At 42.8% G+C, this 20,295-nt stretch overlaps 1 protein-coding gene across 2 annotated transcripts in view; it reads right to left on the bottom strand.

Annotated features, from left to right (window-relative positions):
* smpd3 (sphingomyelin phosphodiesterase 3) overlaps nucleotides 1–20,295 on the bottom strand; it is a 66,299-nt gene that overhangs the window by 28,878 nt on the left and 17,126 nt on the right. For both annotated transcript variants that reach the window (XM_069714257.1, XM_069714258.1), the window contains exons 2-4: nucleotides 4,866–5,633; nucleotides 1,536–1,787; nucleotides 496–1,444 (exon numbers count right to left, since the gene is read on the bottom strand). In XM_069714257.1, the coding sequence (XP_069570358.1) occupies nucleotides 496–1,444; nucleotides 1,536–1,787; nucleotides 4,866–5,167 (1,503 nt within the window). In that variant the 5' untranslated portion in view covers nucleotides 5,168–5,633. The remainder of the gene's footprint in view (nucleotides 1–495; nucleotides 1,445–1,535; nucleotides 1,788–4,865; nucleotides 5,634–20,295) is intronic.

The following is a 20,295-nucleotide window of genomic DNA, read 5'->3' as shown; positions in this document are numbered from 1 at the left end:
ATTTACAGGATGGCTGTGTTGGTCTAACATGTGACCTCAAGGAAATCTCAACCAACAGGGGTTAAAACTTAGAAACGAAGAAGCCTTTCGGATGAAATGTCTTAAAGAAACTCAAAAAAGTCCAGTTGCCTTTAAATAACACTTAGATAAAGACTAGAAGCAGAGTGAAATAGCTGGCCTGGCTTTTCCCACATATATAATAAGTGTACCAAGCCTAAAAAGCTCCTCTTAAGGCGTTTGGCTATTTCTTGGCCAATGCTATGACTGCTTGGATGGGTTGTCATCAAAGATATGGGCTCCATCTTTTCTCTTCTTTCCAGTCTTTATGCCGAGCAAAGCTAATTGTCTCCTGACTCCAGCCTCATTTTCAATGGACAGAGACGAGAGTAGACCTACATTCAACATTCACTGAAAGCATTCAAGCCGAAATCTGGACATCGGTAGAATAAACCCAAGTAGAAGTAGGGGAATAGGTAGTTAAGTGAAACCTCTCACCTTGGCAAACAGCACCCCTTTGGCTGCGAGGGCATCCTCCCCTCTCCCGTTGGGGTAACACTCGAAGCGTGCATCCAGGATTGGGTAGCGGCTGGCCAGCATCAGCCCACTGTTCAGGAATTTGAACCTGGAGCAGCAGCCCTTCCAGCCGTACCGTCCAACATCACTCAGCACGTAGGGGAAGTAGCGATGCAACTGTCGCCGGAGTCTGGTCGTCGCTCCGTGGTCAAATACCTCCTGTAGAGCCAGGAAATCCAAGTTGGCGGGGAAAAAGGCAGAGATCTCGTGATCGAACGTCTCGTCTCCATGGCGGCGTTTTCGTCCGGGACGCTTGAAGATTGACGTGCGTGGGACGTGCGAGAGAGTATTGTTGGAGGATATCCCGATGCCGTCGCCTCCGTGGTAACGAGCCAGGGACTCCCTGGAGGCGGTCATGCTTCCCGTGTCTGCCCCTCCCTGCTCCCGGTGGTTCCCCGTCTCGGCCTCCTCATCCTGGGGGTCTGGCTCCGGGGCACTGATGCTGATTTGAACCCCTGAGGTGTGAAGTGGGCAGTCTGTGAAGGGTTTTGGCTGAGTTGTCTCCCCATGCATGGGGCAGTCATGATGGCCAGGGCCACTCTGAGCTACCGTGGCATGCATGGGGCAGTCCGGAGCCTCCCCTGAGGTGTGAACGGGACAGTCCGCGCTGCCGTTAGTCCCCGCCGAATGGAGGGCGCAGTCTCCTGTGGTGTCCGCTCCATCATGGTGAACAGGGCATTCATTGGAGCCCTGGTCTCCTGCAGGGGGGTGAACGGGGCAGTCGGTGGCACCTGAGGGGTGAATCGGGCACTCGGTGAGGGGTTCGGTTTCAGCGTCGGCTGGGCCGTTGGTGGTATGTGTTTGGTCTGGACGCTGGTCCAGAGAGGAGGTACGGCGGAAACCTGTGGCAAGGCTGCAGAAGGATGCCGCACTGATAAACAGAACAGAAATAAAGATGTTTAGAAATAAAATAATTGACCGCAGCTGAGAATAAAAGGAGCTCAGGAGCCACCTCTCCTCACCTGATGGAAGTGTTGGTGGGCGAGTCGATGTAGATTTTAATCTGAGGTCGACTGGCGCCGTTGCGGATCCTCTTCCCCACCTCACGAGCTCTCCTGTGGGTGTTTGAGAGGTTGTTGAACCTGGCCAGCGAGTCGGGCAGCAGGCAAACATTGGCACTGCAGAAACAGAAGCTTCTGCCCTGTGGCCTCCATTCTCCAATCCCGGCGCCCCCCGGTCCAGCCTGGCCTTGCTCAGCCTGGTGCTTGTCTGGTCTGGACAAGGTAAGAAAGAACATATCACATTGAGTCAATCAAGAGGCGGCGAAGACCTTTTGTGAAACATTTGATTCATTGTTAATGGTTAGACGAGAACATTGCTCATTTCTTACACAAAACTTTGTAAAACTTTTTTTCTTGAAGAAAATCAGCTCATGGCTCGGCAGATGACTTCCTGAAGTCAGAGCTATTTGCCCGGCAACCTATCTAAATCGATTTCCAAGAAATAGTTCCTAGCAAACTGGTCCGCCGTACTCCCAGTATCTATTTGGTTTCATATTTATCATCCAGACATGAGAGTATTATTGATCATCTAACTGTGTGCAATGACCCCAATATGTGTCTACCGAGTCCGCGAATAAATCAAACTAATGGATAAATATGTCCACATACTCGTCTTCATGGCACGGAGAGCTTTACTTTAATAATGTACAAGCTAAATCTCTCGAAGGAAAAAGGAGTTGAAGGAGTTTCAAAAAGTTATTTCTTATCAATATGCAGGCTTACACAACAAAGTGCTCCAAATCCAAATGTTTACACACAGACACCTGCAGATTTGAGCGTCATATAGTAAATGGGAATACTCATAAAAGACAATTATATTAAAACCTTCCAGAGCTCAAAAGATTGATGAATTAGTTTGGTATAAACAAGCCCCAAAAGGTTCCCTTAAGTCTTCCTTCCAGCTTTAGATACGGCAACCTGTATGTGCCATAAAAATAATCGTGTAGTACTCTCCCTAGTTTGATAGAAATCAAATGACAGAATGGAAAGTGGATTTTGAAATCCTTAAAGTTCACCAGCTACGGTTTTATCAATCTCACATGCAGGTTACTGTGTGAACAGGGAGGAATCAAGTGTTTTAGGCCCGATCCACTTCCTGCTTTGGAAATTGCCAACATTAAATTTACCTAATGTTGAAAAATATGGTTCTGACACAGTGAATTTCATTTTTTGTGAAACACTACTTGTCTAAAAACTGAAGGCCGTGACTCAAAACTACGTAGCAGAGAAAAACAAACCCAACAAAAGCCATTACTGCTCTTCGATCTTTTATCATGGGAAAGGTAATGCCCATAAAATTCAATAACCCATTACTACATTATTGCCAAGACAGCAGTATAATTACCTGGAAAAAACACAGATAAAGAACTCTCATATCTCACATCCAGTGCTGCTCGGGAAAGGTGCTAAACTACGGGAAGACGGTGCTGCGAACAGAGCTCAGTACAGTATTTCCAGGTTTTGTGGTGTGTTGTCGCCTGGGTGGCTGTTTGGATAACGAAAGACCCGCTGGGAACTGATGGAGCCTGGCAGCTGGAAGCCAGACCACTGAACAAACTATTCACAGAAGATAATGACTCCATTTTCTTGCCTCTTGAAATCTCCAAACCATGCGAACAATTGGCTCTGGAGATATAAAATGAGGCATGACTCTGCTACTGCTCGGCCCATTTTTCACCCCAGATTGATTCGGAAGCTCATTTTCATCCACAGTTTAAGAGAAAGTTGACAATATTTCCAGAATAGCCAGGCTGAAAAGCAGAGTTGAGTACAAGCAAGATGTGTAAGGCGTTTAGTTCCAGCCGTGTTTTTTCCCCAACGGAAACAAGGGAGGTTCCTGGTTCCTGGATTTAATCCTGTATCTTTATGTTAAGGATTTATGGTTTTAATCGTTTAAACTTTCTCAGTTTCTTATCATATCATACTGATGAGCCTGTTACTGTGAATAAGAAGCTGCTGAAAGGTGAGACAGATATGACACAAATTTAAAATGCGTTATTGTGAGAACAAAACACAGCACCACAGTCACTGAAATCGAGCCAGAATCAGAAAATCAATTGATTCAAGGTGCCGATTGTGTTGAGAGATTTGAGAAATTTAGGGTTTATCGGCGTTTTGCTGTTAAAATCTGAAGTTAAAGCTCCGTGTTTTAATGTTTTTCACTCTAATGCACTGTTTTAAAGCCATAATTGATGTGTTGTAACCTTTGATTTTCAAAGATTCAAAGATTTATTTTAACACCCTTTTATGTCCATTCAACTACAACTTAACATTAATCAAGTTTCCATTCAAATGTAGAATTATTTTTTTAAAAACTAAATCCTGAAAATCTGCAAACGAAAGTTTGAATCAGTGAACAGCTGGTTAAGCTAATGCAGAAAAAGAAGGCTCAATGAGATGAAGTAATTCAAGCAGCGGCAGTCAAATCGCAAATAAATATTGTCCCCGTGCAGCAGATAAGAAAGTGATGATGTGCTATTTATTCCCAACTTCTTTACCTGTGGTGGACCTCTGTGGTAAAGATTATATCCATAACAAATAAAGGAAGTGGAGGAAAGAGAGCAGTGTGTTGGTATCTTTTCTCATTATTCTCTACAGTGGTGTGTGGACGCCGGCACCAACAGCTTGTTTACATATGAAACAAGTTGGCTCATAAAATCAAATGTATGAATATAAATATATCATATCATATATCATTGGCAAGTCATAATCCACAAGATTTTGACATCAATTTGACAGCTCCCCTTATATATTTATTACAAATGAGTACATCATGAGTAAATTAAATCATATTATATTATACTTTACTGGAAATTTGGTGGACTCTTAGATGTCTAGGAACAAGAAAAATGTAAATACTTCACATTTTAGTGGGTTAACTGTAAAAAAAAAAAAAAAAAAAAAAAAAAAAATTAAGTCCAAAAATGTTCTATTTAGTCCCAATACAAAACATAATATATGCTTATACATTTAATAGTAAATGTATTTTCTTAAATTCAAGCCATTAACAGTGGTTCTGTGACGTTAACATCAGAAGTTATTAACCATTAAAGTATGCAAAATACAAATTGGCCCAAAAGTGCAACAGCAGAAGAGGATTAAATCACCTGCTACTCAGTTTTTTGTTTTTCTTTCAGTATTGATATTTTTACTTCAACAGTTTTTGGCTACACAACCTTTCTCTGTTTACGTGCCACGCGGTCTGAATTTTGCAAAAACACCCAAGTCTTGCCGTAGAGGCCACCAATTGTCGTATTTGTCCCGCGAGTTAACGACAGGTTGGACACTCACCTGCGGCAGGTGTACAGGTAGGGCTGGCGCACGGCCTGCAGGGGAGCCCAGATGACGAAGCCGAGCAGGGCGAAGGGCAGGGAGGCGAGGAGGAGCAGCAGGTAGAGGGGCGCGGCGATCAGCACGCACAGGGTGAGGAAGGAGCACGGCTCCTGCGACCGCTGGCGCTTCTCCAGCGACGTGGCCACGCACGAGGCCAGGAGCCGGTCCAGGAGCCAGTAGCAGGGAAACACCAGGCTCCACGACAAGCCATCCAGGAAGTGCAGACAGGCACCGGAGTAAGGGGTGATGTGGAGGACCATCTCTTTCCCTCTTTCTTTCTCTCTCTCTCTCTCTCTCTTTCTCTTTCTTTCTTCCTCTCGGTCGCTTTGTCCTCACCTCGCACGCTCTGTCAACACCCACATACACTCTTTAAAGAGGCCGACACAAATCTGTCCTACAGATTAAATAATACGAAATTAATAAAAAAAAGAAAAAAAGAAAAAAAAAAGAAATAAACCAGACTCAAATGTAGACCCGACCCCCCTTCCTTGGAGAAAGCTACACTACATGGTTTGGGTGATTTTCATTCACACTGGCAATCTTATCTCAGACTCACTTCCCCTCCCCTCAGCAATTACACCCTCCACAGGAGGGGCCAGAGAGCGCAGTCTGGAGGTAGGGGGTTGCCATGATGAAAGCTTTTTCCTTGATGACGGCTCTATGATTGCCACGACTCGAACGACCTCCAGAGGGGGCCTCCATTAAACATCACCATCTCCTCTGGACCTGGAGAAAGTGAGCGGATCGATAAGGGAGGGGAGGAGAAAGAGGCAGGAGATCAGTCAGTGACTCGCTCCGATGTAAGAAAGCTGCGAGCAAAACTCGTACATTTCATGACGTTTGTGAATGGACGGTAAATATATGATCCAAAATTAATCCGAATTATGTTACGGGCGTTTGTTTGTCTTTATTTTTGAAGACAAATAGTATTTTCAACACACTTCACGTCTTCAGCGAACAGAATCTGTCTTAGTACAAAATTTCTGATAATACAAAACAAAAAAATGCCTAAACCTGCCTGCTCACAACTTCATTAAAAGGAATAAGACTAAATAGGCTAAATATATTGTGTTCTGAAGATAAATTATCTTACAAACCAACAAAAAGATTTCAGTGTTTTGGTCTTGAAGCATAAAAACAACTGTTAAAAATAAGGTCACATTTCCATATTTTGTGTCTTCAGCATCAAAAATGTGAATTTTGTTGATTCAGGAATTGGGAGTGCCAATTTCACGTACCCTCAGATTCTCATCATATTTCTGTAAACACTATGGTAAAAATAAATAAATCGATCCCTGATACATTTATGTCAGTTTTTCTATTTAAAAACATGGTTGTTTTGTCTAATTACACTGAAGTTGCTGGAAGGTCTCAAACTAACTAGCACGGCAAGCAAATTAGCATAAATGTCCCAACGTTAACACTGAATTTCTGTTAAAGCACAACAAAGTACTGAATTTGTTAATAACTTTTTCTGGTTGCAACGTCAAAATGTTCACTCGTTCAGAACAGGAAGAACTAACAGAGATCTGTAGCTTTTTACTCGTACAGCCAACTTCAAATGCCCTTGAAGTAGCAAGATTTTCACACATCATTTAAAAAAAAAAAAAAAGGTCTCAAACTTCCAGCAGCAAATAAATTAGCCTGTCAACAACTGAAACTTTGAAGCACAAATGACACAATGCAGCCGAGTAATATCACCATCAAACAAGTTCTGTAACACAAACCTGTAAACTAAAGATAACACAAGTACAAACACGCTCATTTCAAACATTCTCACATCCGGTAGCACTTAAGACAAAACTTTCATGAATCCTCATACATTATTAAACATAATGATATGAAACCCGCACTGGATATATTTACTGTATGTAAATCTTTTTTGGTATTTAAGCATTCGATTACAGATTTATGCCGTGCACATATAAAGTCTCGTTCGAACCCACAACACAAAACTTACAAACCACAGAGAAGAAAGAAATCAGGGTTCAACATTTTTGGTGCACATCCCAACATTTCCAAAAATGCCAAGCTGAATGTTGGCGAGAAAAAATATATAATTATGCAAAAAAAAAAAAAAAAAAAAATCAAGAATATTTCCATTTGATGGCACTTTCATAAAAACACAGAGTCCTGTGTTTGAATCCAAAAAGGAGCACGTGTGTGTGTGTGTGTGTGTGAGATCCTGACGAACAAAGTGGGTGTTAGAATATAAATTACTTATCAAAGGATAAAAAGTCACCCACAGAAGCTCCTGTCGGAGTATTTCTCTCAGCGTCATGCAGATTTAATGAAGTGTTGGAACAAAGGCGATATTGATGGTCAGCGAGGAATACGACGACTTTATAGACTGCGAGTCCACTGAAGAGAGCAGAACTGCATGTGTTAACAATAGAGAGCACAAGTAGAGATTATGCTCCAACACTAACGCGCCCACCTGGCGTAAATGATTTAAGGTCCATTTTCAAATAGGAAATGGGATTCGGAAACAGTTCCTGGAAGCACATACGATAAATGATAACAAAAAAATAAGGGACGACAATCAATATGACACTAACCGTTTCCCCTCTTCCTGCCCACAGATGACTTAACCAGGAATTACGACGCCTAAATGCTTTCCAACAAACTTTAATACCAACACAAGCGAGAGAGGGAGGAGAATCAATTACGCCAAAATGAATAAGTAATGACTAGATTAATTCCTTTGTGTCAACAGCCGGAGGTTTTAGGAAGACAAAAAGACGGCGCTGACCTCGATGTAACCTCATCTACTCCGCAGGGACCGGCAGAGCAACAACCTGAACGCAGATTAAACACCCGCGTCTCATCTGCAGCGGCACAAAATGACTCCATAATCCATCAAGTCGCGCCGCTGAAATCCAATATATGTCGAAGGACTTTATTGATCCCTGTGGAGAAATTGATCCTACGGGTCTAGATGACGCATCGGATGGGTCCGAATCTAGAAACACGAAGAGCGGTGAGGAGACACAGCACCCGGGGGATCAAGTTCACTTTCTTTAGCAAGTGCCTCGGTCAGCGGCACTGATCCAGCCGGTATTGCGGCAAAGCGTGAATAGACACGTCGGCCCACTACAGCAAAACGTGAAATAGCCACGCTTTGGCCTGTCCAGGCAGGAAGACAGTTACGCATTTTGAAAGCGTGAAATTTACACGGTACCTTTAGTTTTAAGCTCATATCTTGGTCATTAGAGGAACTAGCCATTCATGCTGTATCTTGTTTTTTTCAGGACAGTTTAGGCTATCCGAATATTTCATAATCTAATGTGATAATACTAAGAGATATTTTATTTTGGCTTGTGTGTCAAGAAAACGTTGGTGACGTCAGCCATACGCTGAAGACGATGCAGACGTAAACTGTGATTTCAAAACCTTTTGAGCTAAAAACGCTTTGTCATAAAGAGAATCGATGGATGTCGTTGGAAAGTTCTGCTGTTTATTTTGACGTGGGGTACGTCGTGAAGCAATTGAGACTTTGGGAATTATTCAATCAAGAGTAGCGCTTGTGGAGATGGACGCAGAACTACATGTAGAGTGTAATAACAACAAAAATTTGATGTAACTTTATCGGAGGGTTTTCTCTCCAGCACTTCGTCACGCAGACAAAGCACTGATATTATTGGAAAGCTCGGGCCGTGCTTGTTTCATAGGATATGTGCTGCATGTCTCTGTGATGAATACTCGCTGCACAGTCCAACTGAGGAGAAGGGGTGGGAGTTTGGGGATGCAGTACGTAAAGCAAATATAACAAAGTTTATAAAATAAATAATGCAATTTTATAATGCGATTGAATAATGCCAAAAAAAAAACACGCATGCTTTGTCCCACTTGAAAAAAACAAAACAGGGTAAGGTTGCGGTGGTAATTGGTCAGAGCTCTGTTAAACCCACTTATTGATGAAACTCTGATATCCATTTAGCATAAGCAGAGGGGCTGAGCAGGCAGAGAGTGAATTAACGAAAGGAAGCAAACAGAAGGCTTACCTCCGTACATAAACTCTAATCCAGACAAATTCACTCACTGCGCTGACTCGATGCTGCCTGGCATTTAAGCTGCAATTTGCAGCCTTTCCTCATTAAAACGAGCTATTTATGGCTTGTTGTTTTAGGTTCCAGGAGAAAAAAAAAAGATATTTTAAAAGACTTTCAAACTCACTGGGCCTCATGCAAAATCAAAATCCAATCTTTCTGGAAATTCTTTAAGGGGGTTCTCAACGACAACAATACAACAAAAACAAGTGAAAATATTTACCGAAAGGAGACAAAACTCGCACCACGATAATGAACAATACCAAATCTGACTACAAAACAAACAAACAAACAATAAAAAAAAAAAAAAAGTCAAATAAGATATACAGAATCAGGAGATCATACTTCAAGCATAAAAAAATGGGTCTTTAATTAATAATTTCTAGAAAAATATTAATGACAATGTTCACATAAAACTCTTGGCAACAACGTAAATACTGTATTTGCCAAGAAGACAAACTATTCCTTTAAGATTTTTCATCTTTTCAAGTACAAATTCAAAATCAAGAATGAACTCATATTTTTAGTGCCATATTGGAGTTGTGATCAGGCCGCGTTGGTTCGTGAGCAGCTGTTCTGAAACCTTTAGTTCAGATTTTGCTCGTCGCCATCTTGCCATTTCACCAGAAAACTGCAAAGAAGGAGGAACTTTAGCTGACGACACCATAATGAGTTGTGGAAAAATGTATTGACTTTGTATTTAATGAGAGAAGCTGAATGGAAGTCTATGGAACCGGAGCATTTTTGGAGCCGACCCCCCAGTGGCCCTCAGTGGTATTGCACTTTGTGGCACTTCTGCATCGGCCTAATTTTTCAGGCCCGGGAGCCACGTTCACGTTTTATACCCAGTCTATGATTTGTAACCAAAGTAAAGCCTTGAGAGACATGATAAACGCAGAAAGAATAACAAAGAAGAAAAGCCAGAAAAAAAGATAAGTTATTAAACATCTACACTGCTTGCTGGTGGCATTTCCCGTCGTCCTTCGATGCCATTTCAAGGCTCACAAAAAATAAATGATTGACAAGCGTCGGAGGGTGAAGCTGGCCAGCGGAGAGGGAAGACAACCTTTAACTGCCCTCCAGGCTTTGCTCATTGTGTGCATTTCGTTTTCCCTCTCTTCGTTTTGAAGTGTTAAATCCCATGACCCGCGGCATTTAAAAAAGGCTTCCACTCTCTAACAAGACCGCTCTCCTCAGATCTTGTGAAGGATTATTTTCCTTTTTGGGGGAAACTGCAGACGCTATCAACGAGCAAAACTCCAGAAAAACAGCCATCAATCACAGCTGATATATCAGGCGAGCGCAAATCGTCACACTTGGCCTTATCGGGTGGGGGGCGAGGGGTGGGTGGGGGGGGGGGAACGCAGCAGGGCATAATTTATATACCCGAACACATGGTTTTATAGGAAGAGACGGAAATACACAGCCGTGGCAAAAGATCTGAGAGAGACGTCAGCAGACATTAAAAAAAAAACCCAACAACAACACACATTCGCGTCGAGTTGCAGAAAGAAGTTGAAAGGTGTGCCGAGTCAGACGTATACATGTTTACACTGAGTCACTTTGTACCACGGAGACATCCTTTGTTTGGAGGAGCTGAAGTGTGCTAATTAAAGCTGCTGTTTATGTCGGAAATTCTGCTGCTGCGGAGGAACAACGAGACAAATATTGCGTCTCTCAAAGTCTCTCCTGTGTTCACTGGCAGCGCTTTTACTTTCACAATTCTAGGGAAATCAATTTTTGGGGTTCCGTGACGGACTGCAGGGCCGGAGACGGAGGTCAGAGGTCAAATGGCAAAGCAGGCGAATCAATTTTATTGATCATCCTCCACAGAAATGGCACAGCTGTTTTTGTTTGTTGTTGCCGTGTGTCCAGGAGGATGTGAAATAAACCGTTCAGTTCAAGCTTATTTGAACAAGTTTGTTCGAGTATTTTGAGCGTTTACTGACTTTTAAAGGGTTATTCTGGTGTTTTTAAACCTGGTTTATTTCCCATTAACGTGTCTATTATTGGAACTTTACACTCGCCACCACTTTTCTGGAGATATGTGTAAACAAGCAGTCACACAAAACAACATATACCAATGCACACAAAAAAGAGAAAAAGAAGCAGGATCCCCCTGCAGCTTCTTTTCACATTAATCATATTGAATGCTTGTTTCTGGGTGTGACAGAAAGTAAACACAGATATTAGCTGCCTGGAGCGAGCAGCCATTATGAATATAAAATGCTTCTGTTGCAGGGCCAGATTATATTATAATTATGATTAATTACAAACAACCACAAAGAGACTCCAACAGCCAATACAAAATGAGATACAAAATGACCAAAATATGATATTTTGTTAACATCAAAACCAGATAAAAGAGGCTAAAAAGCCCTGTGGTCGGGAGGGGAAGTGCAGAGTGGGTGATAAATGATTAATAATGATGCTTTTCATGCTACAAGTCGTTGTTTAATGGACTCTTTATGTAAAATTACAGGTTATTCCCAGACATTTGTTGCAGCATCAATAAACATGCCTACATGTAAAATAGTACTGCAAAACATCATAATTATATCAAAATTGATGTGCAGTGCGTGTTTTTTCACGATGATAAAATTAATCGACCTTTAACCAAAATTACTCCATTAAACTTCTCAGAAATACCAAAGGACAAACTCAGTCACCGTGAAGTGACGTTTTAGAAGACTTTATACTTTGTTATCTTTGCGCTTCGTGCTATTAATGGATCCTCAGAGAGCGCCCTGTTCTACATTACAGAGAGATGAAAATCTGACGTCCAACGTGAATACAATAGGATGAGTGGTGCTTCCATCACCGAGCCGTGTGGGAGTTTGTTTTCTCCTAATGCGGCAAAAACAACGACATTACCTTTCGCTCATCTGCATACATAATGAACAACAGAGTGAAACTAAGTATGACGTATGACGCGTTGCTGGGGGGGATAGAAGCGTTTTTTTTTTTTTTTTATCTTGGAGCTCTAATTCATAAAGCCCAGTATGCATTCGCAGCAGCGAAGACGAGCGTCTTTGGAAATGCAGTTTTTGGAGAGCCAACAATAACACTTTCACATCCTTCATCAGTCCCTCCAGGATTACGGCGAGTTTTTTTTTGTGTGTGCAACTGTTCGGATCAAAAATGCTCAAAATCAGGAGGTTTTTTTTTTGCGTAAAACGGAAAGAAATATGAAGAATTTAAAGTCAAGAAAGAAAAATGTGAATGTTTCGAGCATTACCCGATAAAGGAATAAATACATAATCGCTACCGTTGATAATAATCATGCTGCACATCGTAGAAATATTTTTGTTTTAATCTTTTTTTAAATTTATTTATTGAACTTAGAAAACCATGAGGCTTACAGTTATCAAAAAAATAAATCATAAAAGTGACGTAGCTTTACAGAACAGTCTGTGACTGATGTAAAAAACAACGACGACATCAGCCGTCAAAATAAAAGCTTTAGAAGCGGTTTTATTAATGTTCATTCAACACTACTGCATGCACAAAAACAACGTGCAGCCTCTTACAGCTTGACGCGTCTATAAAAATTGTTTTAGCGTACAGTAATATGTAATCACTTCCGTTGATAAGAAGCGTTTAATTAGAACATTTTAATGTGAAAACCACATTTACCGCAACACCTCATCGCTTCTGGTTTTTTTCTGCTTGTTCCGGCTTCCTCCGGAGTTTTTTTTTTTTTTTAAATGATACGGAAAAAAAAAAAGGGGGCGCAGCCTTTGTGATTGTAAAGGAGGAGTTAATCGTGGCAAATATTGCAGAGTTTGCGTTAATGATGACGATTTCCTGGAGCGACTGACTAATGACGCAAACAGGATGAACACCTCGCTGTAGCGCGGCGCTCGTTAGGACGTGCTGACAGCCGGGACGTCGGTGATAAATGACCGCGTCGGCATGGGAACTGTAGTTTGTTCAAATCTGCCCCCCCTCCACCCTCACCCTCACCCTTCCAACACCACCTCAGCCCCAATCAATACCGTCTGTCTGGATAAACAACAGGAAAACTGTGTGTGAGCGCTTGCAGTCCGCGCGTGTGTGTGTGTGTGTGTGTGTGTGTGTGTGTGTGTGTGTGTGTGTGTGTGTGTGTGTGTGTGTGTGTGTGTGTGTGTGTGTGTGTGTGTGTGTGTGTGTGTGTGTGTGTGTGTGTGTGTGTGCATGCGTGTACATGTTGGACAGCAGTGGCTGAACGGAGCGGAGCAGCGATCGATACCCTTATTTGTTATTGAGGAGAAGGAACAGAGCGACCAACACAACACAACACATACACACACACACACACACACACGCACACACACACACACACATATACACACAAACACAAAAACAGCTCAGAAATCTGTGGTGAGGGAGTAATGATACGAGAAATAAGGCCATCTGCCAGAAACTAAAATAGTGGCGGAGCGCACATCAGAGCGATTTCACTCTCTCTCCACATCTACACGCATCCTTTCATTCTGCTCGCTGCCAGTCTTTTGTCTCGACTCCTCTTTGTTTCTGCTTATCTTCATTTCCTCCGTGTTTTCAGCGCCTTCTGCAGGAGCAGCAGTTAATTCAGCTACATGCAACTCACACACATGAACACACACACACACACACACACACACACACACACACACACACACACACACACACACACACACACACACACACACACACACACACACACACACACACACACACACACACACACACACACAAAGGCCAGTGACGTCACTCTGCTCAAAAGCATGCTCCGGGGAGTGCTGTTGTCATGGTGACCTAGTCACATGCACTTAGTAACTGTACTACTGTGGCTGCTTGTCACTGTACAGGAAACACACACACACACACAGACGCAGCTCCAGCTTTCGCACACACGCCGATGCCGTTTTGCGTAACGCGCGACACGTCGTCGCGGCGACGCACACGCAGAGCGGTTTGCGTGTGCGCCGCCACACTGAAGCATGTCGGTTGTTTAAGCTCGTGCTTTGCGGCCCAGCGGGAGCTGTACTCGACGCCGACGACACCCGCGTCACGTGCCGTTTCCCCCGGACGGTTGTTTTTCCAATCAATTAAGAACTGTCGGCGACATGTTTCCATCAACAACAATGCAATCTGGGCTGAAATGCGGCCCGTGGGACACCGGCGGGGCTGAACAACAACTCCCGTGAGCGCTCTGACTCCTCGACCGGACTAGATAAACTGTCAAATTATTTATCATCAGCGGGACGAGAGCCCGCAGCTGATTGGCCTCGATATTTCGCAACAGCATCGCGGATCGCCTCGGGAAGCCGTCGAAGGTTTCGGGCACCGAAAGTAAGAATATGCCAGGAACAGGTTTTATTTCTCGATTAACTTATAACTACAACTATCCGGTGTGAGCAAACTTTCGTCTTTGAAACTGCACGAGTCCTCCAGTCGTTGTTTTGTTTTTTAAGTACTTGGCAGGGAGGCTTGTTTCGAGCATCTCGGAAGAACTTGTCACGGGTCTTCTGTGGATTTCGGCTCCTCTTCTCGCGTCTTCACGCGATTCCCAGACTGACTCGATAAGGTTGAGATGAAGGCTGTCAAGAGACTGCACCACCCTCCTCTTCCTCCGTCTCCCCCCCCGTCTCCTTCGCGAACGTTTAACGCGGTTAGCGGAGGCATATAATACTCATCGCCGTGAGGCACAATGTAATGAGTGCTGTAACTCGATCAGGAGCCGCTGCCACCTGCTCTTGAGCAACGCTGCCGCTCCGATAGCAACAAATGAACTGCGAGAGGGCCGAGTCACGGCAGGCGGGACCACAGGTTTTGGAGAGGGGGGGACGGTGGGGGGGGGTTTCTAATCGTATAAACATTTAGCATCTGGCGTCAAAAAAAATGCTGTAAACATTAGATGTGAAAAGAAACGTGACTCGTACAAAAAGCTCATGAAAAGCACCTGTTCTCCTCCAACAGTCCGCATTCGGACAAAAAACGAGGGCGGACGCGAAGCTCATTGTGACGGACGATGAAGAAAATTACATAAAAAAAAAAAATAAAAGCTCAACTTCGGTTTTGGGAACAGTCGGCAGTAAATATATATAATTTGAAATAAGTGGCTTAAAAACATCACTGCGATGTTCCTTTAACTGAGTGACATTTTTGCTCTGATTTTAACCCGTGACCTTTTGTTTCATGTCGTCCTCTCCTTCATGTCTGAGTCTTGCTCTCACCCACATTTCACCGCCTCTCTCTCTCTCTCTCTCTCTCTCTCTCTTTCCCCGCACATGATCTGATAAAATCGCTCGGCGAGAGCGGCGCTGCTTCACCCCTGGACTTTTACGTAACACAAAAGGCGGCTGTTAAGAGTCCTTTTTCTGCCATTAACCTGATTTTGATTTAGTGCCCACATCAAGCGTGTCGTCAGCCGCCGTGTGACAGCCTCTCTGCGACTCGTCTGTGCAACCGAGTGCTTTTCGTCGGTGCCGGGGATATTTTTTTGTACAGACGAGAGTCCCTCCGATTCACGTCCGTTTTGGGTGAATCGGATTTAAATGCAAAAGCCGAGATGAACGATTGGAAATGGAAACGATTCCTGTGTTAACGACTCATTGGCGCTCATGTTCAGAAATGTCCCATACCGTCAAAGACGCCTCGACTTCGATGCCGCTTCCTGAATGATACTTATTCCAATAACAGCTTTATAATATTGATTTTAAGAAAAAAAGAAAAAAAAGAATATATACAGTACAAATCTTGAATTTTCATGCAGTTTAGAGGGGGGAGAGTGTAACCTATTTTTTTTTTTGTGTAGCTACAATTAACGGATGTCCTCCGAACGCCTCAAACACAAGTTATCACGAGATGTTACAATGAACCGATATTTACCTTAACGCCTCGCATAGATGCTAAAGCTAGAGACTATAGTTCACCGGTGTTCCCTGAACATCTCACGTGCTGAAGCTCGTCGCTTGCTCGTCGGCTTTACACAAAGAAGCAGCCGCAACTCGGACAGAAATGTAACTTAACTTAAACATGCGATAAACATTTTTTATGATCTATTAATTAATTTAGGCTTTTAGCTCTGCTTTGGGTCCAACCATCTCGCCAAAAACAGTAACACTGAAGGCTGTAAAACCAAAACAATGAGCTGAAAGACACCAAAATACCTCCATAGAACAGATGGAAACTTGAAAGATTATTCACTATAAAATCAAATATCAATATGAAAGGAAGAATTGTAGCTGCCAAGTCTGTCCCAAGTGAAATGGACGTGATTTTGTTTAAAGTTATTGTTTAATCATATGTAAATTCATCTAATTAGAGACATATTAATCCATCTGACTGCTTTAATTCTGGTTGATTATGTGCAGCACTTTATTCAACCTGTGCTGTGTTCAATTGGGCTCATAACATTACATTAAGTAATTACCATTAATTGATATTAATAATCAAGTTCAATTTAGCAAGAAAGCAACATGTTTTTTTTTTTGGTTGAAGATATTTGTTCTCCCGGTGAGCTTTTCATCGTAACACAAACACTACATGAGGTTTTTGGTTAGATTAAAAATAAGGTTTTACAATTTAAATATTTGCGTGTCCGTCTTTGAACTACACCGTGTCTGTACTTCTATCTGACTTTGTAGGACAGAATACAATAACTCTGGGCTCTAATCATAAACGAACACATGAAAATGAGATTGAACTTTGATCTTTTTTTGTCATCTTTACATGGCGCTCCGTCACCCGTACAGATCAATCAGCTGATCGGGCATCAGATAAGCGCTCATGCGGCTCATCTTTGATTATATGTGCAGACATTTCCGGGGCCATTTTGTTCCTCGTTGCTTTAATGAGACGGAGAACAATGGCTGGTTTCAGCACCATTTGGTGATTTGAGCAGCCGGAGTTTTGAATGCTTCGTGGATGCATTTACACCTCAGTGTAAATTACAGATGCAGGTTCGTATTTGAGCTTCTGTGGCCCGTTTCTTCGCCGTTAGTCTCAGTTTTCACCGCCATCATCTTCCTTCGTCATCTCATTAGATGAACTACGAGGCAGAAATCACAGATCCAGAAGATCCTCCTCATCCTCCGCCTGCCTTTGTTCTTTCTTCTGCTCGGCCTCAACCCTTTGTTTCAACACATAAACTCCTAAAATGAACTTTTTTTGATTTTTAAAAAAAAAAATGAAGAGACAAGAAGTTTGTCAGATAAAAGCTCGGAGGATGTGAAGGCAGATCAATAACGATCTTCTTTGTGCTTTGCTCGGTCAGTTCGAACTACTCACTGTTCGCCGCTAATTGGTGTCACAGTGGAGCGGGGAGGCGGCTTAAATAAAAAAAAAAGTTACCTTCAAAGCAGACGATGAAACCACTCAATTACACTAACGACTCACTAATGCCTTCCCTCCTTCGCTTACTGCAAATCATTATCTGTCGCCGTGGTCAACGCCGCGTGTCCGTTTGACAGCCGCTGGAAGACGATCCATTCAGACCTTCCCAGAGAGTTCCTCCTTCCTACGTTACATCCAGCGGGATTTCAATCATGACTCACAACTACCCAACAGCCCTGTTGGCAGCCGTCCGTGTGTGCGCAGAGCACGAGCAGCAGTGGAGCTCGGATGCACTTGTGTTTGTCCTTCGTGATCCGGGGCAGCCGGAGGGTGCGAAGCGGATCAATACTTCAGACTGATGGCTGTCAGCGTGGAACCGGTCTGCTCAATATTACATGACTGGACCCTGGAAAATACCCCCACAAAAAAAAAAAAAAAGCAACGGAAAATCAAATATTCTGTTCGTTATTTCAAGCAAGAAACATGGGATGAGTCTTAAATGATCGGTCAGGTTGAGACGTTCAAGTTAAAGATGTTTGAAACTAGATTATTGGCTGGGAATCTAATTAATCTTGAATTGGGACAACAACAACAAAAAAAAAGGTGAAACAAAATTACTTACAAGCTTCATCTTAAAATGAGGCAAAATCTACAATATTTTTCTTTTAAATCAGCTCAGTTTAGGAACAAGACATGACATAAAACATGAAATCTTAAAACCTCTAATTTCACACGAGGGGCTTCCTGTTAGAGACACAAACGCTAGAAACTACACGAAATACTCTGCGGATTTCATAACTGTTCTTGAAACTGGCATGAAAGTACAACTACAATAACAACAAAATCTAACCTTAAAAGTAGAAAAATTAAAAATTATAAATTGAAAAAAAAAAAAAAAAATTCAATCACCCAAAAACAAATCACTATGACTGTCTTGACTTTCTCATCGCTTGTATTGTAAGTGTATTGCTTGTTCTTTGAGGTATGTAGTAAAATGCATCCTTCTTTTGCTTATGTGGAAAAAAAAAAAAGAGCGGTTGCTAATTTGCGGTCAAGTTGCATTGTGGGTAATGTGGGCGCTGTTTTCATGTAAAAGAAGAAAAAAAAAATACATAATATTAATGTCCACCACTTCCACATCAGCTTCGCCATCAACTTCAAGCGGATCATTCTTAAAAGGTGAGTTGAATGCCTTTTGGAGCCGCGTCATCCGTGTGACCCTTGCAGCCCGACGTGCAGATATCTGAGACCGGAAACGGCGAACGGCGAGTCGAGGAATTCACTCGACTTTGAAAGATAACAGCTGCAATGAAAAGAGGGCCATTGTTTCATTAATTTTAAACAGCTCGAAGCACCAGCGCGAGTCAAAGTGATCGAGCTTTACAGGGTTTAAAGCTTCACGCTATGCGTTTTCTCTCAAATGGGAGCTAATGACAATGACACTTGCCGTATTTATCATTATTAAGCCACGAAACGCCAGCACATACAGTCGCTTAGGAAGCCTCGCAGGCCTTTTCTTGGTTGCTGTATATATATATATATATATATATATATATATATATCTCGATGGTATTTGTAGATTACATGTCAGATGGTTCCAGAGATTTGTGTGGCAAGCGGCAAAGCCTCTATACGAGCCGCATGTACCGGCAAATGGCAAAGACAAATATGTGTATACACGAATCACGCAGTGAAACATGGATTTCAGCGGGACAGCAGATGGACGGAGACGCACGAGGAGAAATCCCCCCGACAAACACGAGCTTCTGCGCGCATGAAATGCTCTTCTCCCGCCCCTCCTCTTCCTTTCACCCTCTCCATTCAGTTTCAATCTCGTCGCCTCGGTGTCCCAATGACCTCTGACCTCCGCGCGAGCCCGTGCGCGCTCGCTCGTACAGACGACACAATAACTGCGACGGCCGCGAGGAGGCGGGGCGCACACGAGGTTTCACCCGATTCATCGATACGCCACCGGGGCAACGAGACACACATTTTAAACACACACACACACACACACACACACACACACACACACACACACACACACACACACACACTACGCCAGCCTAAACATTGTTTTGTCTTTTTTTTTAAAAAGCACAAAAAAAAACCCACACACTCGCATATACGGTGCATCGGTCAGAAACAGACTCCCACACTGTACTCGGTTGCGCGGCCGGCTGCAGACGGAGCCGTATGGATCGCTCGGCATCGATTTGCGCCGCGTTTGTAACAGCTAACATGCTGCGTGTTGATCCGCTGTCAAAACAAAATCCCGCAAGAACAATTCACTCCCGGTCGGGCCGCGGAAACGTATTTCACATCCACTTGTCACACACGTTTCAGTGTTTCTCATGAGCCGAGGCTTTAAATGGGTTCCTGCCCACACAGCCCAGAAAAAAAAAAAAAAAAAAAAGAAGAAGAAGAAAAAGACGGAGTAACCTACAATCATGTGGCCTAAATTAGGAAAACATTCTGCTTGTGGTCATTTCCCAGCATGCTCACAGTAGCAAGGTCATATTTTTTTATGTCGCAAGAAAACCCAGTACAGCGCCTCAGCTTTGACACAGTTAAAAAAAACAAAAAACCAGACTTACTTTTTTTTTTTTTTTTTTCAAATTCCACAACAGGTTGTGAATGCTGAACTGTAAAGTGAAACGGTATTTAAAAAATTAAAAAAAGAAGCAGAAAATCCGTTCCCACGTGCATTTGAGAACCAAACCAGCAAGAAAGGTTGTCTTTGAACTGAAATTAGTACCTCAGACAGCTTCAAAAGGAAGAAGAAGATGAGAGGAGGGGAAATGTTTAATAGCAGAAAGTTACTGAGAGTTTCTTTTAAAAAAAAAAACACAACATATTACTGACAGGAAAAAACCAAAAGGCTTTCAAATAGTTTTGTGTCTGTATTTTAGTTCGTCAGTCCAGTGCAGCGTTCAAATGGAACTCGTGAGCTGGCGGTTACAACACGGGAAGTCGTACATCAGCTGAACATTCAACGCTGGCGTAAAGTCGACAGCGGAGGGCTGAAACAGACCCGC

The sequence above is a fragment of the Brachyistius frenatus genome, unplaced genomic scaffold, assembly GCF_029030835.1.
Source record: "Brachyistius frenatus isolate BFR_SWC_R1_liver_20210118 unplaced genomic scaffold, ASM2903083v1 Contig_129, whole genome shotgun sequence".
NCBI lineage: Eukaryota > Metazoa > Chordata > Actinopteri > Embiotocidae > Brachyistius > Brachyistius frenatus.
This window is presented reverse-complemented; position numbering and strand designations above follow the sequence as displayed.